This window comes from Triturus cristatus, chromosome 5_1 (genome assembly GCF_964204655.1).
Source record: "Triturus cristatus chromosome 5_1, aTriCri1.1, whole genome shotgun sequence".
Lineage (NCBI taxonomy): Eukaryota > Metazoa > Chordata > Amphibia > Caudata > Salamandridae > Triturus > Triturus cristatus.
Genome location: NC_140587.1, coordinates 572,997,250 through 573,021,183, shown reverse-complemented (window position 1 = coordinate 573,021,183; position 23,934 = coordinate 572,997,250). Strand labels below are relative to the sequence as shown.

At 41.6% G+C, this 23,934-nt stretch overlaps 1 protein-coding gene across 1 annotated transcript in view; it reads left to right on the top strand.

The window, feature by feature from the left end:
* PREX2 (phosphatidylinositol-3,4,5-trisphosphate dependent Rac exchange factor 2) overlaps nucleotides 1-23,934 on the top strand; it is a 1,250,200-nt gene that overhangs the window by 584,753 nt on the left and 641,513 nt on the right. Inside the window, exon 19 of the mRNA XM_085605489.1 lies at nucleotides 6,319-6,467. Within this exon, the coding sequence (XP_085461615.1) occupies nucleotides 6,319-6,467 (149 nt within the window). The remainder of the gene's footprint in view (nucleotides 1-6,318; nucleotides 6,468-23,934) is intronic.

The following is a 23,934-nucleotide window of genomic DNA, read 5'->3' as shown; positions in this document are numbered from 1 at the left end:
TTTTCAAGGTACCAAAGGCTATAATGCACTTGTAGTATGGCGGATAGGATATCCTCCATGTTTGTGAGAGAGTATCTTACTCTCTAAACTATAAATAAGGCACAGGGTTTTTGTTCATGTACCAGAGTGCTGACATGTAGTCCATGACCTCCAGTTACAATAGCAGTTATTCTAAAGGTGCCTGAAGTGCCCAACAATTTACAACTGGCTCTGTTCATTTTTAGGGGAACAATGCTCATTTTGCAGCGTGAATCTGTTCTGGACTCAAATTCGATGCATTATTCTGTCATCTAGGCGTTGGGTCTGGAACTGTCCCTATTTCTGCCGCCTTTTTTATTTTAGGCATTTAGAGGTGGGATAGTACAAGCCTCCTAATGATGTCAAACATAAGCTGCCAGTGCACCAGTATGTTGTGGCCATCTTTAGATTCTTTTTTTCCGCTGTTGGGTTCAGTGCAGTGTCAAGAGCTCCAGATAGACAGTTGTCGAGAAAAACAGTTGGATTTGTGGTGAGTTTTGGAGTGCAGGACAGAGATGCGATATCTATGACTAATTAAAAAGACATCAGTAAGAACAGAATCACACTGAAAAACAAATGGAGACGATTTTTTCTGTTGGGCTTTGATCACATGTGGCAGGAAAATGCACAGATGGGGGTGTTGACTATTCTTTGGTCTCTTATGAATACAGAAAGTGATGGATATTTATACTTTTAGGATTTTTCTCGGATGGCCATCACTAACTGTCACAGAAGAATACCCTTAATGTCTGTAATCTGTGCTTCCCTGAAGGTTGTAAGGCAATTTTATCCCAAGAACTCCAAAGGTCATGGCACACTACTCAATACCCAAAACAAAACAAGTGTCCCTGAAAGACCTGAGGCGATCAGAAGATTCGGACATGTTAGAAAATGGCGAAGAGACCTAGGGAGAGCAAGGGTCTGATGCTGAGGAATCAGTAGATTTGTAAAACTGGGGATTTAAGGGCAAAAGTATTAAATATTGAAAGGGTATGTGCCAATTCTGAAAAAGTGTACTCCCCCAAAGCTGCAAGGTTGTAGCATGTCCCAGTCGAAAAAAATCAGACTCAAAGACACCCAAATAGCCTTCAGCTTCAGGCATTTGACAGCAGAAGATGTAAGGAGCCCTCTGGATTGCAACCCAAAGGCACCAGTGGAGACAAACGTCTGCACTCCGTCTTGACTCCAAAAGGGGATCTCGATCAGAGAAAGAAATAAGAGTGTTACAAGAGAAAGGATACACTGATGCCCATAAAAAAGATGGGCAGTTTGGTAGTCAATTTCAGACAACAAGTGCTCGACATCGAGAGGAAAAGTAGGCTTGAGGCTGAAATGGCAAGATTGCTGCAAAAGAAAGAAGAGTATGATTACTCTTTCAACTTGTACAGAATACCTCAACAATACCTCAAAATACCTCAAAACCAGCTGAAAAGGAGTATATGGATGGGAAACACAGAAGGGAAAACGGGGGAGTTCTTCGAGGAATATGAACACCCCTTCTTAGAGAAGAGCTCACATAGGCTGGAAGACATTTGGCAGGACGTGGAGGCTGATTCTCCTATCAATCGCAACCCTCTCGTCCAGATTACTTCTCATTGTTTAATGTAGAGGGTAGAAGAGCAGTAGATACCTATGATGTATAGCTCAAAGAAGAACAAACAGAAACTTGCTTCCTAATAGAAACACTTCTACCACCTCAAGAGTAAGCAGTTCCTGTCTGTGCTTCCTAGCATTACAGACCAGGGCAAAGACGCATTTAAAGAACCAGTGTCTTCAAAGGCAGCCACCCCAATGGTGGAGACGAAATACCAACCTTCAAGTAAAGACCCAATATACCTAACAACAAATGTGCTGGTGGACTTAGAAACAATGTTTACAGCTAGGAAGAAGATGGTTAAATCACCTACATCCACATTCATGGGACAATCACAGGTTCTGTGGCTAGAATATCACACAGCTAGGGATTGTTATTGTATTTGGAGCACAGACATCTCAAATAATGTGTAGTGACTAGTTAAGCTGTTGCTGTGAGTTGCGTTTGCAGGCATGAGATGGACCAAAGTGGCAGTGTTTCTCATGGGAGCTAAATTCAGAAGCACATGACTCAACATAATGCTGAAAGTGAGGAGCTGACAGTTTTTCTCACTACGAGAAAGTTGTTAGTTTAAGAGTACCAAAGGACCTAACCTCTCCTGTTGATTAACTACAAGTGCCCACTGGTTAAAGCTGCCCTGCAATTGCTATGGGTACATTTGGACTGTTCAGCTGGTTACGCAAACAGTGAAAAGTGAGAAGAGAAAATGGGGCCAAGGGGTGGGTGACAGTGGTCAATGAGTGCATCTGTTGTATCCAAAGCTAGAAGCATGAGATCTGGCTGGCATTAAATGGTTCCAAAGTGAAGTTCCTGCATCTGGAGGAAGCCATCTTCTTTGCTGATTCCACAGATAATTTCATTATAAGCTACACCAATAAGAGTGTGTACATAGGAAACCTGGTATGTCAAAGTGCCACACACGTTTGTACAAAAGCCAGGTCATTTAGACAGTGACCATAAGCAATTTCAACCACATCAGCTGAAAATGTGATGTTGGTGTGCTGTCACATTGAGGCTGTGGTAAATTGTTGCATATAGACTTTTGCAAATTCAAATTGTACATTAACTTTAACTTAGGATAGGTGTTCTAATCCATTAGCTGACATTCCGGGACTCAAGGAACACCCTACCTTAAAGGCATTCATTGCTTTCCTATTAAAAGATAAATTAATTTGGTGTCCACTGTGACGCCAAGAGCAGTGTAAGAAATGAGAGCTATTAAGTACCCTAAGAATTTATGTACATTTAGATCCAGCAGTCCAGATCGCCTGGCATACCTGAGTTTTATAGCTTAAGAATTCTGGTATGACACTTTCAGATCAGGACTCCCGGTCCTCTCATGCCCACCTGGCATGTAGTTGAGAATCATATTAAATAACAAAGCGGATTAAGAAACTTCTCTTTTACGAGTCCTTTGCTATCATCTAGTAAGAAAGGGAGGTATGTGTAAATCTCCCTTTAGTAAGCATTATTTAATGACTTGTCGTCAGTAACGTGGTACTCAATCTACAATGGTATAGGCAGGCAGGTAGCACAAAAACATTAATATATAACATAAAATGTAATCAATCAGTGGCAGGAGAGCATTGAAAAAATAAGAACACCCCAGTCCAATCAGTACTAACATGTTTGAAAACACTCTGCAAGGGTCTGAAATATAATTATACTGGGGTACTATTTTATCTGGCGTACCCTACCTATGACTATCATTCGTTTGCATAGCTGTGCCTAGGCCCGCATTATAACAATCGTGGCAGTGAATGCGAGCTCGGTTCATGTACTGGCTCATCTTCTGCTCTTACAAAAATTTATTTGGCCATCATCAAAACTTTCCCTCTTTAATGCAGCATAAGGTGATGACTCATTTGTGAATTTATGCATCCAGGCAGGAATTGAAGTAGACATACTTTTGTGCCCAAGGATGATTCACTCAGCATCTGTAAGTCAACCTAGTATGACATATTCACTGGCAGAAAATGCAGTGCATGTCAGTAGCAGAAACACTTACCATGCTGAGAGGCACAAGTTGTTATGAAAACAATTAGTGACATGCTTGTATAAAACTGGGACGAGAGCCACGATCTGCATTCATACAGACTGATTGCTCACATTTGTAACGACCGCGCGACTCCATGGAATCTTTTGGCTGACTTCAGTCTTGTTGAGTAGAGACACCACGATACTGTTTGGCCTTCCCGGGTCTCTTTTCTCACGTGTGTTTGAAAAATGTGAAATTCTTTACCTACTGCTAAGCGTGAACACACAATTGAACACTGATTCGACCACTTCGCTACCTGCCTACCATTCTCCAATCTGCCTCTCATGCCAGTTGAATAGTATGAGTCACAGTGAACCTTCAAAATGACTCACTAGAGTTCAGCAACATGCTTCCTTACTCTGATATCATTCTGAAGCATCTCTTTAGATTTGTTTCACCTACGCATTCTATGAAACAATTTAGGAGGCATAGTTTAACCATACAGCTCTGCATTGCCTCTTGTTCTTTTACTGCAGACAGGAATTGCCGGTCTTAAGGTATCTTGTTCCTGCCATAAAGGGAGCATTCTGCTTTGCCTTCCCTAGTTAGTTGGTAATCCTCAGTGAAGCACATATTTACAACTTCATAATGGGTGGTAGGTACCTTTTATGCGGGCTTCGGGTGGCATGGCCGAGGGTGCTGCACAGAGTTTCATTGGTCAAGTAAATAAATTCTCTCTTATTAGAGAATGATTCTTTTTCCCAATAATCCATGTAATCATACTATGTGAAACACATTTGGCCTGAGCAAGTATCTTTGTTTGCTTAATAATCCCTGTTTCCATTGGAATAGAATTTTTGTAAATTGTAGTAAGTCTTTGACTTAGGAAGGACTACTCTTCTTCTTCTAACTCTTCTCTTCTGATGATTTTAACAGATAGCTATACCACAATGATTGTTTTCCAATAGACCTGGACGTTTACTGGTTTCTGCCCAATTTCTTCAAATCAATGGAACTACCCATACCAAAAGAGTATTAATCCATAGATGATAATTCTGTAATCCCTGAATTTGCACTGTAATGGTAATTGCCCTGCAATGTTTACCTGCACTACTGTGAATCCTAATGTATACTCAAGTACACATTCGTAAACCGGGTGCAGTTCAGTAGTTTTAACAACTTTAAAGTACTAAACCGCTTTGACAAACACTTGCAATATTATCCAATATTGTTGCTTAATGAAAAAGCATGGGCTACAATGCACTTATAAGACACGGGATTCGGCAATCTCTCCGTAAAACAACATAGCTAATTTTTATGCAACTTGGAGTACACCATCTATTATAAAGAAATAATTATTCTTGTGCTCGCATTTACTCCAGTTTTACTCCACTTTCTTCGTGGTGCATTAATGACTTTTGCATGATCATTAGAAGGGATGAGAAGCAAATATTTGATGGAATTAATGGATATTCTTAGGTTGCAGGGATATGGTTTCTAAGACAGCGATTTGAAGAGAAGGTATGCAGTTTAGAGAAGTCTGCATATACAATAGGCATGCAGAATGTAGAAAGGAAGAAATTGGGAATTAAAAAAAAATGGAGAATTTTTTGTAATAACATGTGGATGTAAACCTGCAAAAAGTTTTTTTTTTAAATTGGACTCTAAAGGAATGTGGCTTTTGACAGTTTCTGTACAGACACCATAACTATAACACGTTGCACATAATTGGCTTGCTGTAATAACCAACTCCAGTGCTTGTTGAGATCGCTTTGTCAGTGACTGTCAAACACTGCGACATTTAAGCATGTCCCACTACCAGTAGCTGCCATTTGACAACAACAATGACAAAAGCTCTTGTGAACATCATCCTACTGTAGATGAGACAAATAATTGCAAGCCAGAAATGACATCTGTGCACCTACTTGCGCAGTACATTTAATACAATGAAGTATTGTTACAGTTTATCAATGCAAATCATTTTACACCATAGATAAACTACACATATAAACATGTTATGGAAACACCGCCAACTTTGTATATAACAGGGCAGTTGATAAACATGTTGCAGACAGCAATCATTGGTAAAATCAGTGCAGCATCCACAGTGAGAGGGACCTGGGAACAAGAAGGCTGGGCTTCTTCAGTGTTAGAGAACTGAAGGGAATTATCGCGACTGGGAACAAGACGTTGCAGCCTATAGGAACACAGGGGCAGATAGTCACACTCAGGGACAGCCAGGAAGCAGTCGTTACTAGCAACGATCTAGAACCTGGCCCACCAATAAGATCAATAAAACGACTGAAACTAAAATTGAATTAAGGATCGAGAAATGTAGGTTGATAAGTTAAAAGTGGGTAGGGTTTTGTGTACATTGAGGCTTGGAGGTATGCTGCCGTTAAGCAGAAATGACAATGCTTATTGGGTGTTTCATATTCTTTTCTGTGGCCCACATCATGGTGTGACACAAGATGCTCATTCCTTCAGGATTTCATGTCCTTTCATTATCTGAAAATGTGTGTGTGTGTTACACATGATAACAATGTCATCATTTCTCTCTGGTACCTACCTAGACAATGTGACCTTTGTTCCAGGCCATGCACTACCTATGCCATCATTAACTGAGCGTCTCAGTTCTATACTTTGTCTAATATAATATTATAGACACATTTATAACATTACAACGTGCCCAGTAGATGATGGCCTTATGTTTGTGATGTATCTCCAGCTGGCAGGTTTGGAAGTTGGGAAAAAGATATTTGCTGTCAATGGTGACCTGGTTTTCCTGCGGCCCTTCCATGAAGTGGATTGCTTCTTGAAAACATGTCTGAACAGCAGAAAACCCTTGCGAGTCCTTGTGAGCGCCAAGCCAAGAGAGTAAGTATTGAAATTAACTACCACAGTGGAGTGCATCTATTGCACTAGCAGACCAGATTGTGAATCATGTTTAATTTTATTAGACTATTTATTCTCGTGACCCACTTTGCATTATTCACTTAAAGATAATCCATTCTGGGTCCTTGTTCAAGTCATATCGCACCTCCTATTCCAGCCCTGCCTGACTGAATAATATCCCTTCTAAATAGAGTTAACACCATATTTTAATTATAATTAGCCGAAGTCTCCACTTTCCTCAAAAAATATCAGAAATAATTGTAATTGTGTTTATATAGTGCTTGAACTGTGTTCCTATTTGTCAGCCTACTGGAAGAATTTCTGATCGACATTCTGCTTTAGTTTTGCACAAACAAGTGTCAACTTGGAAATATAGTACATTTCTTTAACTTAAATTTTCATTGAATTTCGATGACACATTTCCTTTTATAGAAACACAGTATTATGTAGGTTGTGAGAAGTGAATACTTATTATTCATTCCAGTCCTTTTTAAAATAATGGTGAGCCATAACAAGTAAACAGTGGTAAACTATCCACTTTTTTGTGTGGACTTACTAACTGTTGTGCTGATTAGCTGTTCACTGGCAGGTCTGAATGAGACACATCTCTTGTTGTCACTCCCTTCAGACTGCTTTCACCAACAAGCTCAACATGTTAAGCAGTAAGCTGAAGGAACATACTCGTGCAATTGACCTTTATCCAAACTGTCTTTAAAACATATTTAACATTACCAACTCTTTTCTCTTTCCAACATTTGATTTCACTAATTGAAGGAGGTTGTATTCCTTTTGCTTCCCTCACTCTTTCCCAAACACAACCCAAGGGCAATGGCTTAAGACTACTATTGAGCTGGAGGGGTGTTACAGCATGCCACTGAAAGGACAAGAGTTGGTTGCCCATTGCGGACCTTCATGGGGGCCTTCTCATCTCTAAAGCTCTGGAATTGGTTGTGCAAGCTCCTTGATTGTCAGCAATTTTAATATCAGTTATGAAGTCTCCAGAATATATCTTATTGCCTGCCTGTGTGCATATTCAGGGTATGGAAGTTGACGGGATGGTGGTGAGGATGGAAGACTTATCAATCAATGAAGGACCCACCACTAGGGAAAATCGTCACATTTCTAACGCACAAAAATGGTCTGACGAATGTATGAAGGATGATGTATGGGAAAAGGATGAAAAACATAAAAGTTGGGATTTCTGAATTAGTAAACTTTAGTTCGATAGTAGAATGCATTGGTGGGAAGCAAGATTTAAACCGATAAATAGAAAAATAGTATCTCTAAGAATTATCATGCTTAATGTGAATTGTCTCCACAGTGTTCACAAAAGAGGTGCAGTAACCTCATGATTTAAAGAACATCACCCTTGAATTGTTGGCTTTAATAGTCCTTTTTCTCATCACCTTCAGTTGCCCATATTGGATTTTTTGTTATTTTCCACAAAGGATTAGGAGTGTAAATTATACGTTCATTACAGGACCCGAAATGTAGCAGGGCTGCTCTCACATTCATATATGGTAAGGGAGGTTTAGTTTGTGCGGTCTGAATGTGGATAAACTATGGTTGGTATTGTCTTCCACATTCCATATCTGGAGTAATGAGCAGTGGGTTAATGTAATTCAAAAGGAGGTACAGTGACATGTATTTAAGTCCAGGTGATTTCTATATAACTATATAGTACACAATGATCCTGGCTTTTTCCTATTACTATTATCCCGAAATATCTTATGGGCCCATTGTGACATCAATTCTGTAATTCTGGTAGTAAACATGTAACATGAGCGTATCTGTTTAGCCTTATTGATTCTACATCTGGATATGTTTGAGGACTCAACTGTTTCTCTACTTCTGTTTCAATATTATTCAAAACTAGGTCTAGAAAAAGCATAATATAATTGATTTTAGTTGCACCAGGAACGACTCAGGCCACTTTACTCTTGGTGTGGTTTCTGATGCACCTGGGGTCAAAGGTTCCAGTAGAATCACAGATAGTAGGGGCGACAGTGGAAAGACTTGCCATTTGTCCATTTCATGACTATTCTTTCTTCATTAAAAATTAGATCAGAATAGGGCCCCCCGTATAAAGCTGAAATAATCTTGCCGAACTGGGCAAGAAAGTCAGTTTCCCTTATTACTGTTTTCAAAATATTCTCAATTCATCAGATCAAAAGCCTACACTGTGGCCAGAAAGAGAATGGGCAGTGGACAATTAGAGTATGGTGTTTGTGAATGACTGTGTGATTGATACTGGCCAGCCTGTTCAATAACAATTCCATAAAAAATGTGTTGTTTGAATTTAACAGAATGAATGGCTAATGGGATCCGCAAAGTCCTGAATCCCTTTCAAGGTTCCAAAATGTGATCAAATTCCCTCTTCAAAAAGAAGCAGCTGCTTCTTCCTTGCCATTAAACACTTTGGTCATCTAGGAGTCTAACTCAAAGACAATGAGTTTGTATGTTTCATTGGGTGGACCATCTTCCACAGGAACCTTAGCTGAGGGCAAGATTGAATAGACTGTGAATATTATTTTGAATGTTTAAAGACCTTTCAGTGTATTTTTATCTACATTGTTGTGAGATTGTCCACAAATTGTTTCAAATAGGGGTTGAATAGATTGACATTTTAAAGACACTATAAAAATGACAAAACATTTTTTTAAGACTTGTTCCTTGCACTTTGTTCTGGTGGGCGTAAGAAGCGGGAGGTTTCACCTCTCTCCACCATGTCTTCTCTACTGATGATGCCACTGGCACCCATAAGGCATGTCAAAGGTAAATCCATATGCTCCCATGCTCATTCTTGAAACAGCTGAGACCGGACTGCCTGGTTGCTCTGGCCTAGGTTTAGAAATTTAAATGTGTTGCGTGGCACAGAAACCCCTTGAGGTAAGGCCCTTTTGTGGCACATAGGTTATATTTTTTTGCAGAGAAGATCACATTAATGCAAGTGAATTTTAAGACTGATCCTAAGTTGGATCAACTACATTCTCATTATTCTGTAGTACACCCTCCCTCACAAAGGGTCTATATTGAGGTCTTCTGTCCTTGTAGGTTGCCTTATTAAATGGGAAATCTTTACCCAAGCATAGTACAAAGATCAATGACCTAATTCTAGATAGGAACCGTGAGCTGTTTTATTTTTATAACTGAGACATGGATTCAAGAACATAATGCACTGGATATTGCCCTTGCTATTCCTGGGACTTTCAAAGCAATTAGGCAGAGGTTTTGACTTTTAATTTTAGTCCTACCCTTTCCTCATAAGTCACAGGTGTGGTGGTATATTATGCCCACATGGGACTGCCACAAAATTTTGGATTTTAATTTGTTCAGCAGATATTTTCTTAGGCAACTAAAGTATATAAATCCTTGATATGAGGTGATTTTAATATTAACATAGATTAAATGTATTCAACAGTCACTAAAAACTTTGATTTCTGTAGTACCATCAACTTAACATAACTGATTGATTTCTCTGCACACCGGTGAGCTTTTTTGATCACTGAAATCAGTCCTTGTTATTAATAGCATTCAATGTAAAAAATGTGTCCCAAGGATCCTGTCGAGGCTCACTTCTGACAGTATTTGCTGTTTATTGAAAAGGTCTCACTGCTGTTGAAAGCTGACCTTGATATAGGTTCAGGCCGTATGAATGGTTGACGCTCATGCCCTTCATACAAAGTGCTCCTAAGACCAGGGAGACACCCTCATGACCTTGGTTTTCTGATGCACCAAAAGATCTAAAAGTGCATGCAAATTGCTAAAATGGATTTGAAGTACGAATCGTAGTCAAATAAGTTGTGCAAACTGCAGACAGGTGATAAAGAAATACTAGCAAGCACTCAAAACAGTGAGATCAAAGTATTCAGCATCTAGAATTTCTGCAGGTAAAAATAATATTCACAATTTGTTTAATGATTCTGAAAGACGAATTCGACGCTAAAGTATGTAACAACTATCCTCCTCCTTTGCAGGAATTCTGTGAGGTGCTGTCCTTTTACTTTTTCTCCTAGATTGATGTCTATGTGGAGTTTAACTTAACCATCACTAACCATACATCAGCAAGGAGGGATATTAGTTCCCAGGCACCTGTAAAAATATGAAGCTTACTTCCACATAATGTCACAATATGCAGGAGAATTGCATGGTTTCAATGGGTAAAGTGATAAAATCTGGGTCCCTTTTGGATCACTGCTCCACATGGTCAATAAAAACTTTGTTCTTAGGATTGTTTCATAACAATTGTGCCATTTGCTACATCTGTGGTTCCTCTTTCTGAAAGAAAGGATAAATGTTTGCTCTATTAAAAAGGCTTCTCTGTAGCTTCTATTTTATAGAAACAACTATAATACTATCTCATTATTAGCCTTCATGGCCAAGGTTGCAGAAAGAATAGCAAATATGCAGTTAAACTGATTTATGGAAATAAACAACTTCCTGGAAAAACAGGATTCAGAAACTTTCATGGTATGGAGCCTGCTTTGGTCTATGTGACTAATCAGCTGCAGATGGTACATACTGGAGAGGAGTCACTACCGTCATCCTGTTAGATCTGTCGGCTGCGTTCACCACGGTAACTCGTATTGTGCTGTTGTCCCATGTTTTGGGTAGGCATCAAGGGCAAAGCACACAACTGGCTTATGTCCTATGTATAGGAATGCAGTCATGCTGTCACAACTCCACCTTTCTTTGCAGATGATTTGCAAATCTCCATTAGACTGGATGGTGCATGTGGCTTGACTCAAGCAATCTTTGAAGTTTGCAGGTCCTTGTCTGCAGCTGGATGCAGGAGAGGTTTCTTAAGCTCAACTCAGATAAGATGAAGGTCTTGACTATAGCAGAATCTATGAAGGTTTATTGATCTAGTGACTGGAGGCCATCTGAGTTAGGCAACTGTACCTATGACGGTGCTTGCAATCAATTTTTATTTTTGAAAATATAGATGTCACACTGTCAGCAGTATTCTTCTTTCAACTGAAAGTATTATAAAATATTCTTCCCATATTGCTATTTGATTATTGCTTCAATATGCTAACATTGGCTCATGTCTGGATTATTGCCTGTGCCGTATTCAGCTTTATCTAAATAAACATTACATTTAGGAAAGTCCTGAGACCTGGCTGTTCTTAATTAACTTAAGGTTGTTGTTTATTTGTGTGCACTTTCTGCCTAGTTCCAGGGTGCCTGTGACGATAACAGAGCGCTCTACAAAACTACTAAATAAATAAATACAGTTCTAGATTCCATTACAATACGTTATATGCTGTTAAACTGCTGTTCTCCACATATGCTTATCCTTAGGCATAAAACATGCAAAGATAGCGTACCCATTACACTTTTAAACATACAAGAATTAAAACAGATATCTATAACTTGACTAGCAGAGGAGCAATGTAGCAAACTGTGTTGCGTTTTTAGGTCTCACCTACAGATATCTTTTATAGCTATTATGGTTATTGCCAATACTAACAGTGGACCTTGAGCCAGGCCATTGCTTACTATTGCCTTGCTTTATTATTAGAGAGGGGCTAGACCCACCAGAAGTTCAATATTTACTTTCACTGTACTAAAACCGTAAGATGGAAACATATATGTCATACATAGAAAGATGCTTCTACCTGAAAATTGGACATAAATAAAAATATTAATTTTCAGACATCACTGTCAATATGCATTTTTATGTTTCATTAAGTAAATTCAAATGCGGTTAAAGAAAACACTTTTCTCAACATGCATAATTGCAAGACAGACTCCACTCTAGCTTCTACACAATGCAAAAGGTCCTGAATAAAAAGCACCAATGCAAAAGAACATAGCATGGACCAATCTCCTTTTACCTTCTCATTAGTAAAATCATTTATAATTTCAAACACTTTTAGCTCCTCCCCCATAGTTGGACAGCAAGGGATCAGTCAACATTCTTGTCAAAATTGGGAAGCTAACTTTAATTTAGATTTGAACCTGACGTTGCATAATTTCTAATCCTAGTAAGGAAATACAAGACAGGCAAGCAGAAGTGGGTAACATTACAGAATGTGCACTTTTGGTATCTGATCCATAGAGGAACAAAGTATCCATGTAAGGAGTGGTAGTTTGTCACTCTGAACTGTCTAAGAGCTGGGTGTCAATCTATAGATGGAGCAGCTCATAAGCTTGCAAAAGGGGTAATCTGTCAACAGTGTGAATAGGTCTTTAATAGTGGCAAATTTCAGTGTCATTACAGTTTAGGCACAACCAAAATAATAAGCCATCTCTGAACATCCACTATGACAGAATTGCCTGTGAAATACTTCTGCAGCTAACGCCAGGTCATAGACAACAGCATACTGACCATATTGAAGCAGTTGAACATCATACCATGCAGCAGGAGAGCCTAAGAATTCAGATTTTTCTCTTGGATAAATATTCATCCTAAACTCTGTTATTAGCAAATCCAATGTTTGTCACAGCAAAGGCAGAAGAGGAAATACAATAGTGGAATTCAACAAATGTGAACATGGGGAGACCATTCAAGACACCAGCTCCCGCAGTGACCATATTGACTGATGCATCCCATAAGAGTTAGGGAGCGCACCCAGGCAACCTGAAGGTATGGGGATTATGGAACAGCATGTATGCAGTAAAACACATCAATTACCTGGTGATAAAGAGAGTATTTCTAGCACTGAAGGCTTTCCAGGCGCACATAACAGGTCAGACTGTATTGATCCAAACGGACAACACAACAACCATGTTCTATCTCAACAAACAGGGGGACCACATTTTTCACCTTGTCCAAGCTAGCCCAGGAGATATGAAGATGGGTGATCCAAAGACATATCACACTACAGACAGTTCACCTACCGGGAAAACAAAATATGGAGGAAGACAAACTGAGCGGGCAGGACAGCACCTCCCGCGAATGGGGGATGAAGCAGGAGACACTGGAAAAGATCTTCGAAGTCTGGGGCAGGCAAAGCATAGACCTGTGTGAATACCCCAAAAACGCAAAATGCCAACACTTTGGCTCCATGTTTCCACACAACCAGTCAAAGAGGAATGCCCTGTCAATAAACTGGTCAGGGAAATTTCCTCCAATTCCCCTGATTCCAAAGGCACTGGACAAAGCCAGACAACTAGGGACAAAGCACATCCTCATAGCCCCACAATGGGCCAGGCAGACCTGGTACTCGGACTCACCAGCAATGTCCAAGGGACAAATGATCACAATCAAAGCTGAACAAGATCTGCTGACAATGCAAGATGGAAAAGTGTACCATCCAGAACCAGCCACACTCAGCCTAGCAGCATGGCTATTTTCTCTCTCTTCTGCTTTTCCCCATGCAACCCGTCTTCCTGCCAAACTGCATTGACAAAGCCAAAAGGCGAGACTCATTGGCTTTGACAATGCTTGTTGCTTTGGTGGAGATCAAACTCATAATGGATTTAGATAGGGAAATATGTCAGCCACTTCCTGCACCTTTCTCGCAAAGGCCTGTTCTGGAGTTCTGAGACAATGGTTACTAGGTCAGTAGCAAGTACTGTTGTTGATCACTGCTGTCTTTGGATCATTAAGTTACTCCTTTAGGACACTTTATAGTCCAGTGGTATCACTGTCTTGGGTAACTGAGGGGTCACATATCAGGAGTTCCCAGCAAAAATAGTGCAAAATGGCTTTGAACCCCAAGAGCACACCACACAAATTGGAAATTGGAAACAGGGATTCCATTTATGTTTGTTAGTTTCCAGGTGGCCAAAGTCAAGCTCAAAGAGTCTTTGTTCAGTTGACAGGGTCACAGGGTCCAATATTTAATGTTCAAAATGCATTATTTGATGACCCAGACTAGTTAATGACACAACCAGTAGTACAATCTATTCTAAGCTTGCAAGTTGCTGCAGTAATGTATGCTCAATAGTGCCAACCTTCAAGAACCTGTATCTCGAAATGGACTAGAAGTATTATTTAAAGGTGGCACCCTGGAAACTGTAAATAAATGGCTAGCCTCTTACCCTAAATGAAATGTAATGTAATTGTCCAAAGCCTCTATCTCCAGAACAATAATCATTAGGAACCCAGGTGAAAGGATCCCTGAATTAGGGTAATGTGCCACAGCCTTTAGAACAGTTGTGTTTGCTGGATGGGATCAGATGTAAACGTACTGGGGGTACCAGGCAGTTTGGGAATGATGTGGTCAACTCACTCTGTCAAGGCATTCTCCTTGTCGTAGAATTGAAGTCAGCTGGGCCTCCTGCTCGCTCTCCTCTTGATCAAGGGTCTAAAATTCATACTCACTAAAAACCTACTGGGACACAGTCAATTAAAAGGACTTTAAAACCTAACAAACGAAAAGACCAAATGGTGAAACAATGTGGGGAAGTGGAGAAACATGACTCCAGAGATCATCTCTCCACTTATAAGAGTAGAATAATAAAAGCTAATTGTTAAAAACAAATCCAATTAGCTTAGTTCTTGGGAATGTTTGCACTGGTTACACTTGTAACTGACCGACAATGTTGTGACAGTAAGCTACATGCAATATACATGTGACCAAATTCCTGAATTTTTTTAATACCATAACACTAATTCTGTGGCACGTTTAACACTATTCTAAGTCTTGTATTGTATGTACAATTTATAAATAAGGATAGATTTAAAGAAAATAGACATTTAATGATCCAGTAATTTCAGTAAGACAGACTGTACCGTTTTTGTAATATTGCTGTGATTTGCCAATAATCCAACCACCTTGTTTCAATTTCCTCAGCTTATTAAATTTGTATTTACAACCCATATTAAATAATTCATGGTTTGATTTCATTTAGTTAAATAGCTGGAATTTAAATAACCCATAATAACTGGAAAGAAGAAATGCCATTGCGAATGAATTACCACCTTGATTAAATGAATTCCACTAACTGGAGACTCAGCAGGAGTGTCATTTTAATTGTGGTCGGCAGACTGTCTTTCTTAGTCAGCTAGAAGAATGTTATTCTGTCTGCATACAGATCATTTTCTGTTATAACTCCTGTAATAAAATAGTCACTCATTAAAGGACTACCTCTCATGTCGGCTGCTCAAGCCACTATGAACAATGTCAAAAGCAGAAGAGAGATTGTGCAGCTGAGAACATATTTCTGTGTATTAATATTACTCCTGTGACTCTACAATTAGCGGAATCTCATCTAACAATCATAACTAATTTATAACCTGAGACGGAAAATGCATTATTTCCTATATTGTACAGATGAATAGGCAATATACCATGCAAAAAGCTTTCTCAGCATGCAGCTTGAAAACGACATAAGGCCAGGGTGACTATGTTGCAGGTTTGATAGCTTGTACTATAAAATGTATACTGAAAAACATGATGCACTGTGAAATAAAACCAGTTTGATCGTCTTCATGTGCGGTACCACTATAAACTACACTTGCAAATATAAAAACACTTAGGAGCTGGACCGGGGTTACTGACGGGATTATGTCCTTATGTATTGATTACTACTGTATACATAATTTACTTCTCCCTATATCCTAGTGTTTATGCTGAATGTACTCTAACTTGTTCTTTTACGATTCCTAATCTACAAATGATAAACCAATTATCCTTAATAGACAATGAGCAAAAGTTCAATAAAAATAATTTAAAAAATATATAAAACTGTGGTCAATATTTCTGAGCCTGGGTTTAACATTTGAGTATTACTGTATGAGGTGCAGTTTTGAACACTTTCATTTGCCCCAACAAAACTGACTGTTTATAACCAGTTTAGATTAGGATCACACATTCCCCTGTGAAAATATAATTTGTTAGTTTTACTAGTTTGGAAGCAAAAGGATAACAGTACTATTGCGACTGTGAAATAGGCAACCCACCCTCTTCTCCCTCTTACATATAGATAGTTGCCCTGGGCGAAACTCAAATTATGTTGGTATAATTCGAGTAATTTTGGGAAATTTGTGTTACAAAGTTTTCCGAAAATTATGCTTTTGGTCCACTTTGAATGATAATTATGTGCCATTTGAAGTAAAAATGTACTGTGTTTGGTGCCATTCGCAGCAAATGTACTGCAAACGCACACAAGCGACAGACCCTGGGTGGCTATTTTTTGTGATGCTTTTATTTAACTGAGCCCTAAAATTGACACACGGCCACATTTCACACTAAAATGCAGCACAAAATGATGTATTCGCATTTTGCATAATTACTTGTAATTTTGATGACATTTCACGTAATTATCCGAAATAAAATTACTTGAATTTTGTACACCCTGAACTTTATACTTCACTGAGTGTTATTTCAACAGTACCTGCCTGTATCACCTAATCTGGATTATTAAAGATACTTATCTCGTCACCTTTGAATCCCTATGTTATGCATGGCTCTGATATAAAGTCATTAGCATGGACATTTGGATTTTAAATCATGTAATGTACTGCTATGATGCAGTGACAGTAGATAACAGAATTTGCTAACCACTTGCACTACATTATAAAGAAGTCAAGGCTGCTGTAGCTGGGCTCCTTAAGACCCTCTCAATGCTGTGAGTACAGCTTCTGGAGGAGAGGGAAGGGAAGGCACAGAGAGAGGTAGGGGTGGGTGGAAGAAGGCCAGGTATTTTTTTTTTGTTTTCAAACAAATTTGGAGAGGAGGGGGAAAACTTGTTATTTATGGCTCTGCCATTATTTCTCTGCCCAGACAAAGCAGCTAAAAGCCAGGACAAATCATTTAGGGGCCATACATAACATACAATTATAGAATGGTAGAACGTGAATTATGGGGTTGATTTTGACCTCGGAGTTCTGAGTAACATCATAGAACGTGAGCTTTGCACTTGTTTTTTATTTGATGTCTCTCAGAACCTCTCAGTGAAAAGCAGCCCCCCAATTCACTGTTCTCCATCTATAAGTCTATATGTCATGCATTGCTTTTATAGATAGCCATTATGATGAACAGCTAAATTTTAAATCCATTCATTCACTGCGTTGACGCAACCATATTGTGTAACAGAACATATTAACAAACTGTTTCTACATCATAAAGGAATTCCAGGCTGCTGTGGCTGGAATCTCTGTGAGCCAGTCAGAACAGAACATGAATGTAGGGAGCACAGCTTCTTGAGGATAGTGAAGGATAGGCGGAGTGATTGGTGGGGTGAGTACCAGGAGGCTATGTATTTATTTTAATTTGGGACAAGGAGGCGAGACCATGATAATTAAGGCCCCTCCATTACCTCTCTGTCCCTACACAGCAGTCAGCAGTTGAAAGCAGGGACAGATGATTTTGGGAGCATATGTAACATAAAATTAAAGCTGGGTAAAAAGTGAATGACACAGTTGTTTTTCACCTAGAAGTTGTGAGTGACATCATAGACAACCCATGTTTCACTCTTGTTGTCTATTTAACACCACTCAATCAACACAACCAGGGGTCAGAAGGCTAAGACTGCGCAGGGTCATACCCTTGCGTCTCCATCCAAGAAAAGGAAAGGGCAGGGTAGTCACAAACCAGATCAGCCTATGTCGAAACACACGGGTCGGAAACCCTCCCAACACCGCGCTGAGCAGACCCAAGACAAAACATCGGCTATGAATGAGGGGATCACCGAGGAATCCTCAAATAATCCAATAAACGAGGATTTTCAACGCAAGTTGGAATTAATATTATCTCTTCTTCCTGATCCCATAATTCAAAAACTCACCCTTATCGAAACCAGGCTAGCTAACCTAGAAACAATTATATCGACTCCCTCGCAATTACCATTGGTGAACTCTGGGAGGAGTGAGGATACCTCACTCAGGAGCATATTATCAAGAAACGGCATTAAAATTATCTCCGCTTTATCGGCAGAAAACTATAATGGGCTTGCTAATATGCCCTTGAGAATTCCCATAAAAGCCCATGTTCTGGTGTCAACATGGGCTTCTATGGGAATTCTCTGAGGCATATTATCAAGCCCATTACCGCCGCTTTAGCGACAGTTTTCTGCAGCAGAGAAGCCATGAAGCTGGCAATTCTGCAGATATGGGGGTAGCCAGCACCTCCTCTACCAATACGAATACTGGGTGTAGCCTCGTATCTTGGAACATATCAGGTTTACGCTCCAAGATTAGCAATCTCCTATGGTTTGAATATATATTAAAATATGAAATTATCTGTCTACAGGAAACATGGCTGAAGGACCCCATACATATGAATGGCTATAGAACATTTAACACCCAAGTGATAGGGGGATCTCATGGCAGAGCCAAAGGTGGGCTTTGTATATATGTATCTAACAAGTTAAATATTGTTAAGACCGAGTCCCAGCTCGTGTCCCCCTATTATCAACTACTAACTCTGTATTTAACTGTCTCTCATTCAGTGACGTTGGTCAATTTTTATAATAATATTCCACCTGATAGTCTCCCTAAGGTGGTCAACACACTCTTTAAAGAGTTAAGAATTTTGTGTAACGCAAAGGGCTCTGAGAATATGCTTATTGTGTGTGGGGATTTTAATTGTGCCCTGTGTCCCTTTGAGGACGACAGGATATGTGTTTTAATGTGGAAGAAGGCATGCATAACATTCATTTCTGTCACTCAAACACAGTGGAACTTTTTAACGAAGAGGCGTTTAACTTAGATCTAGGTTTTGTTAATGATCTATGCACTAGACCTGCTCTGATGCAACAGACTTTTAATGGCAGAGGCTTCTGCTTTTAGACTACTCTCCTTCTCAGTCGATACAATCTCAGAGAGTGATCATTTTCCTTTATGCATTACGATGGCTCTACCTGTGAGTAGGCATGGAAGAGACAAAGAAGCGGTAGACGAGGCCTTGGCTAATTTAAAACTTGCCAAAGTCAATGGATATACGCTTCGCTGGAACATGATAGATCCTAATGCAGTAAATAAATCACTAATTACAAGGTGTAGATCGGCCTTTGACACTTGTTTGAATGAATTAGCATCCCCTGAGAGTATCTTATCCTCATTCCAAGAGGTAGCAGTCGCGGTACGGGACATAATGTTCAAACAAGGTGGCAAAAAGCTTTTCCCCCAGCGGTGGTTTGACTCAATTTGCACCTGTGCACATTCTCTTTTGAAACAGGAGTTGCATAACATTCCAAGGAATGTTACCAAAATTAGACAGGTTAGAAAGAACTATAAATCAGCTCTTTTGAACAGAAAGAATGCCCTTAGAAATGAAGCCTGGGAGATGCTTACATCGGCCGCACAATCTAAAGACAGTGCCGCCTTTTGGAAAGCGGTTAAAACACCATTCCTGACTCCTGTCGGGGGCCCAACTGTCGAAGTAGCCATTACAGAGGGTCAATGGGTCGAACATTTTTCTAAGATATATAATGGTCCATGTACCTCTAATGGCCAGGATAGTGAAAACCCAGGAACCACTAATCATTCACTAGATCTATACTTTAGTATCGACGAAGTAAGCAGGGTACTCTCCCTACGTGCAGGTGGGAAAGCTTCAGGTCCTGATGGGATTCCCGTGGACTTGTACAAGTCCAATGTCATCTTGTGGGTACCCATAATCACACAAATAATCAACGCAAGCTGTGAGGTTGCTTTCCTACCCACCTGGGTGGAATCCACCATCGTCTGCATATTTAAAAAGGGGGACCGCAGGACCCCACCTGCTACAGGCCCATTTCTTTATTAGATTCCATGGCCAAGGTTGTGTGACATATCATTCTGGAACGCCTACAGCTTTGGGCAGAGGAAAATCAAATCTTATCTGCTATCCAATATGGATTTCGAGAAGGATTAGGGACCGTGGACCAGAGCTTAAACTTAGCGATTCTCATGGGGAAGTACACCAGGGCCAAAAAGGAAAATTTGTATCTAGTCTTTATCGATCTCACGGCCGCTTTTGATTGCGTAAGGCACTCAAAGCTCTGGGAAATCTTAGATTCGTTGGGGGTCGATAGAAATATCATTCATTTTATCCGCCGCCTCTATAATGGAGCAAAATCACGCGTGCGATTTGGTTTGGGAGGAGAACGCACTGCCTCATTCCCTATTGGAAGTGGGGTTAGGCAAGGCTGTGTCCTAGCCCCCTTCCTCTTTAATTTTTACATTAATGGGTTAGGACAGGCACTTCTTAAAGACGCCCAAGATTTACCGCAAATAGGTAATCATCGCATTCCGGCATTGTTATATGCTGACGATGCCGTGATTATGTCTCGCACCCAGATTGGACTACAAAAGACCTTAAATAACTTTCTTAATTTGATGATGGAGCTGGATCTCAGAATTAATATCACGAAAACCTTTACAATGAGATGTGGCCGCGGGATCCAGAAGTGCAGGGACATTTTTGTGGAGGGAAATCCAATAGTCACAACCAGCAGTTTTACATATTTAGGCATTTTGTTTAGCCACAATGACACCTGGGCCAAAGCAGTTGCAGCCAAAAAGCTGGCACTTATTAGAACAACGACTGCTTTAGCCAGCTTTGTAAAAAAACTGGGATGTAAACCACCTCTGGAACTTCTAAAAATTTACAAAGCAAAATGTGTTACAACTGTTACTTATGGGGCTGGGATTTGGGGTTTTGCGGACACTAACTCAATACATCTAGTGGAGAACTCCTTTTTAAAATACATTTTATCTGCATCTTCTGGTACCTCCACTTATGTTTCTCATGCCTAATTGGGTCTTCCATACATATCCAACCTCATAAAATTAGAACCAATTCTTCTGTGGCACAGGATTTGGTCAAGTGACGAGACTACACTTAATAGGGACTTACTACAGGATAGTCTCAGGCTGGATGGTGCGCAAAGGATCCCATGGGTTAAGTTTATCCGTGACTTTACAAAAGATGGGGGGGATGGCAACGGCGCGAGGCGGAATGGCTGCCTCTTAAGGGAGCTCCGCAAGCCGGATTCCCAATCCTTCAAATACCATCCAAAATAACCGCCTGTGCGCTACCAGGACCACATGGGACTGTAACTGTGAACGGAGCGCAGAAGTGGGGAAGTGTTCGCTCCTATAGCCACTGTGAAACTGCCTTAAATAGTCGACTTTGGATTAATGCGCCCGGAAAGAAAATGGCGCCTGCCCGAGACTCGATCGCTGAGATGTGTTGCTGAAAGCCGGCGAAGGCGGAGACTGAGCCCGTGCGGTTCTGCGGTCGGAGCGGAGGACTGACTGCAGCGATAAGGACGTGGAGCTGCCGACAATAGGCACTCTCCCTTTGAACCGCATCCAGCGTGGCAGTGGTGGTGACCGGGAGCGAGGTGGACCAGTGAGCCTGAGGCTGCTGCGGCGTGGTGTGTGGGCCCGGCCTGGGCACGCTGAACGGACCCATTAAGTGAGTTATCTGGTGTTGGCGACAGTGACCGAACACGGGCAAAGCTGATACCGGAACAGAAATCCGGCTATAACAACAGGGCCAAGGAGTTGTGGAGAGCGGCCGCTGGGGCACTCAAGCCGCTTGCAGCGTTACCACAGCGCCGGCAGGGAGCGAAAGAGTCTTGTGGGACCGGAGCCGCTGTGACGTGCTGAGTGGAGCTGGCCAGGAGGGAGCAGACAAGAATATCGGGGAGCCTGGTGCTGACGGTGACTGGGCGGGGGTGCAGTAAGTGGGGTGTATGACGCGGGCTGGGCCTGGTGTTGGTCGGGCGGTGCGGCCCTGTCTGGATGCCCCAGGATTTATTCAGGGTGGTGTCTGGTGGGGTCGGGACTGTCTGGCTATCTTAGGTGCAGGAAAGCGGCACTCCTATTGCGGGCACGGTGGGCGTGTGGACCTGATACTCTGTGGTGGGGGAGTGCTAGCCGGGGCGGTCTAGTGCGCCAGTTGACCTGCTTTCTCGGGCTGGCAGGCACGGAGCGCTGCGGGGGGCTTCCGGGCTGCGGAGGGGAAGGTTGCGGCATCACCCTATGTGCGTAGGGAGTCCTAAGGCACCCTATAAGTCTCCCGCAGTTCCGTCCATTAGGCCAAGCTGTGCGCAGTACATGGTAGAAGTGTTTGGTTACACACGTGGCAGATGCAGGGCCATGCGGCAGTGAATACTGGACTGTTTGAAACTGCGGCTGGGTGCCTGGGTGCCGGCCTGGCTCATTCTGAGCGGTTGAGCTACTTCAGATCTGCTTGGGCACGCATGAGGCGATATGAATAGCAGATCACGGCTCAGGTGTCTCGATACTAGCTGACTCCCCTGGATTGCGGCGGCTGCGGAGTTGCTGAGTGGGTGTGCAGCTGGTGGGCTTCACGACGGGGAGGACCACTGAGACTGGGAGTGAATACAGTGGTGAGGCTGGATACCACGCAACACCCTGCTGACACCTTCACCAATATGGGAAAGTCAGATCCTAAGCAGTCCAAGCTGCAATTCGAGAATAAACGCAACACACGTGCCAGTGAAGTGATGGGCAAACAGGTCAGATCGCAGGGTGCTTCGGGGTTGACGGGGGACACGGAGGTCGACACCAGAACCATCCTGTTGGAGCTGCGGGCCGACATGAAGTCGATTGATAGTAAAATAGATGCACTGGCGAATGGACTGGATGTCGTAAAGAAGAAGGTGGATAAGCACGAGCACAGGCTAGAAGTCCTGGAAAATAGATTGTCTGACACGCAGGATTCGCAAGCTGAATCTCGGACCCAAATCTTGCCGATGGAGAAGGTGTTGGAACTTATACGGGCAAAGAATGAGGACTTGGAAGTGCGCTCTAGGCGCAACAACCTTTGCATAATTGGCCTGCCGGAGTCCACAGCCATTTCCAAAATGGAGACATTCATAGATGGGTTGTTGCGTGACCTATTTGGCTCGGTGTTGTCCCTAGTGATGATAGTGGAGAGGGCGCACCGTTCGTTGGGCCCCAGACCTCAGCCGGGTGCGCCACCTCACTCGATAATCACGCGCCTCCTGAACTGCGCAGATAGGGACGCTATCCTGAGGGAGGCTAGGGCTAAGGCCCCTGTTACCTATAAGTGAGACACGTTATCCTTTTTTCCAGACTACACCCCAGTGGTGCAGGCAGCTAGGAGGGTGTTTGTGCCAGCGAAAAAGTGACTGCAGGCTGCCTCGGTGCCCTATGCTATGCTTTACCCGGCTAAACTGAAAATAACGCACAAGGGGCAGGCGCACTTTTTTACGGACTCAATGTCGGCCCTGAAATTCACAAAGCACATCTGCAAATCCAGGTCTCAACAGGGTGGAGCGAAGTACACAGCAGTGACATCGGGCTTGGAGGAAACGGACTGAGTTTGGTGATAATGTACTCAATTTGATGGATGTGTTGGGCCTTTCCCCCTTTTTCTATGTTGGTAGTACTCGCGCACAAATGTTGATTTGATATTAATATTTGTTGAGCGCATAGTGGATGGAAGATGCTTTCCTAAACATGTGTTAATTATTGCATAAGGTCATAGTGATTTAACACTGATCAGTGTGTCAGACACTGGTCACATATATTGTCAATGTGCACAGGTGGACCACATTGTCCTAATCTGGCGAC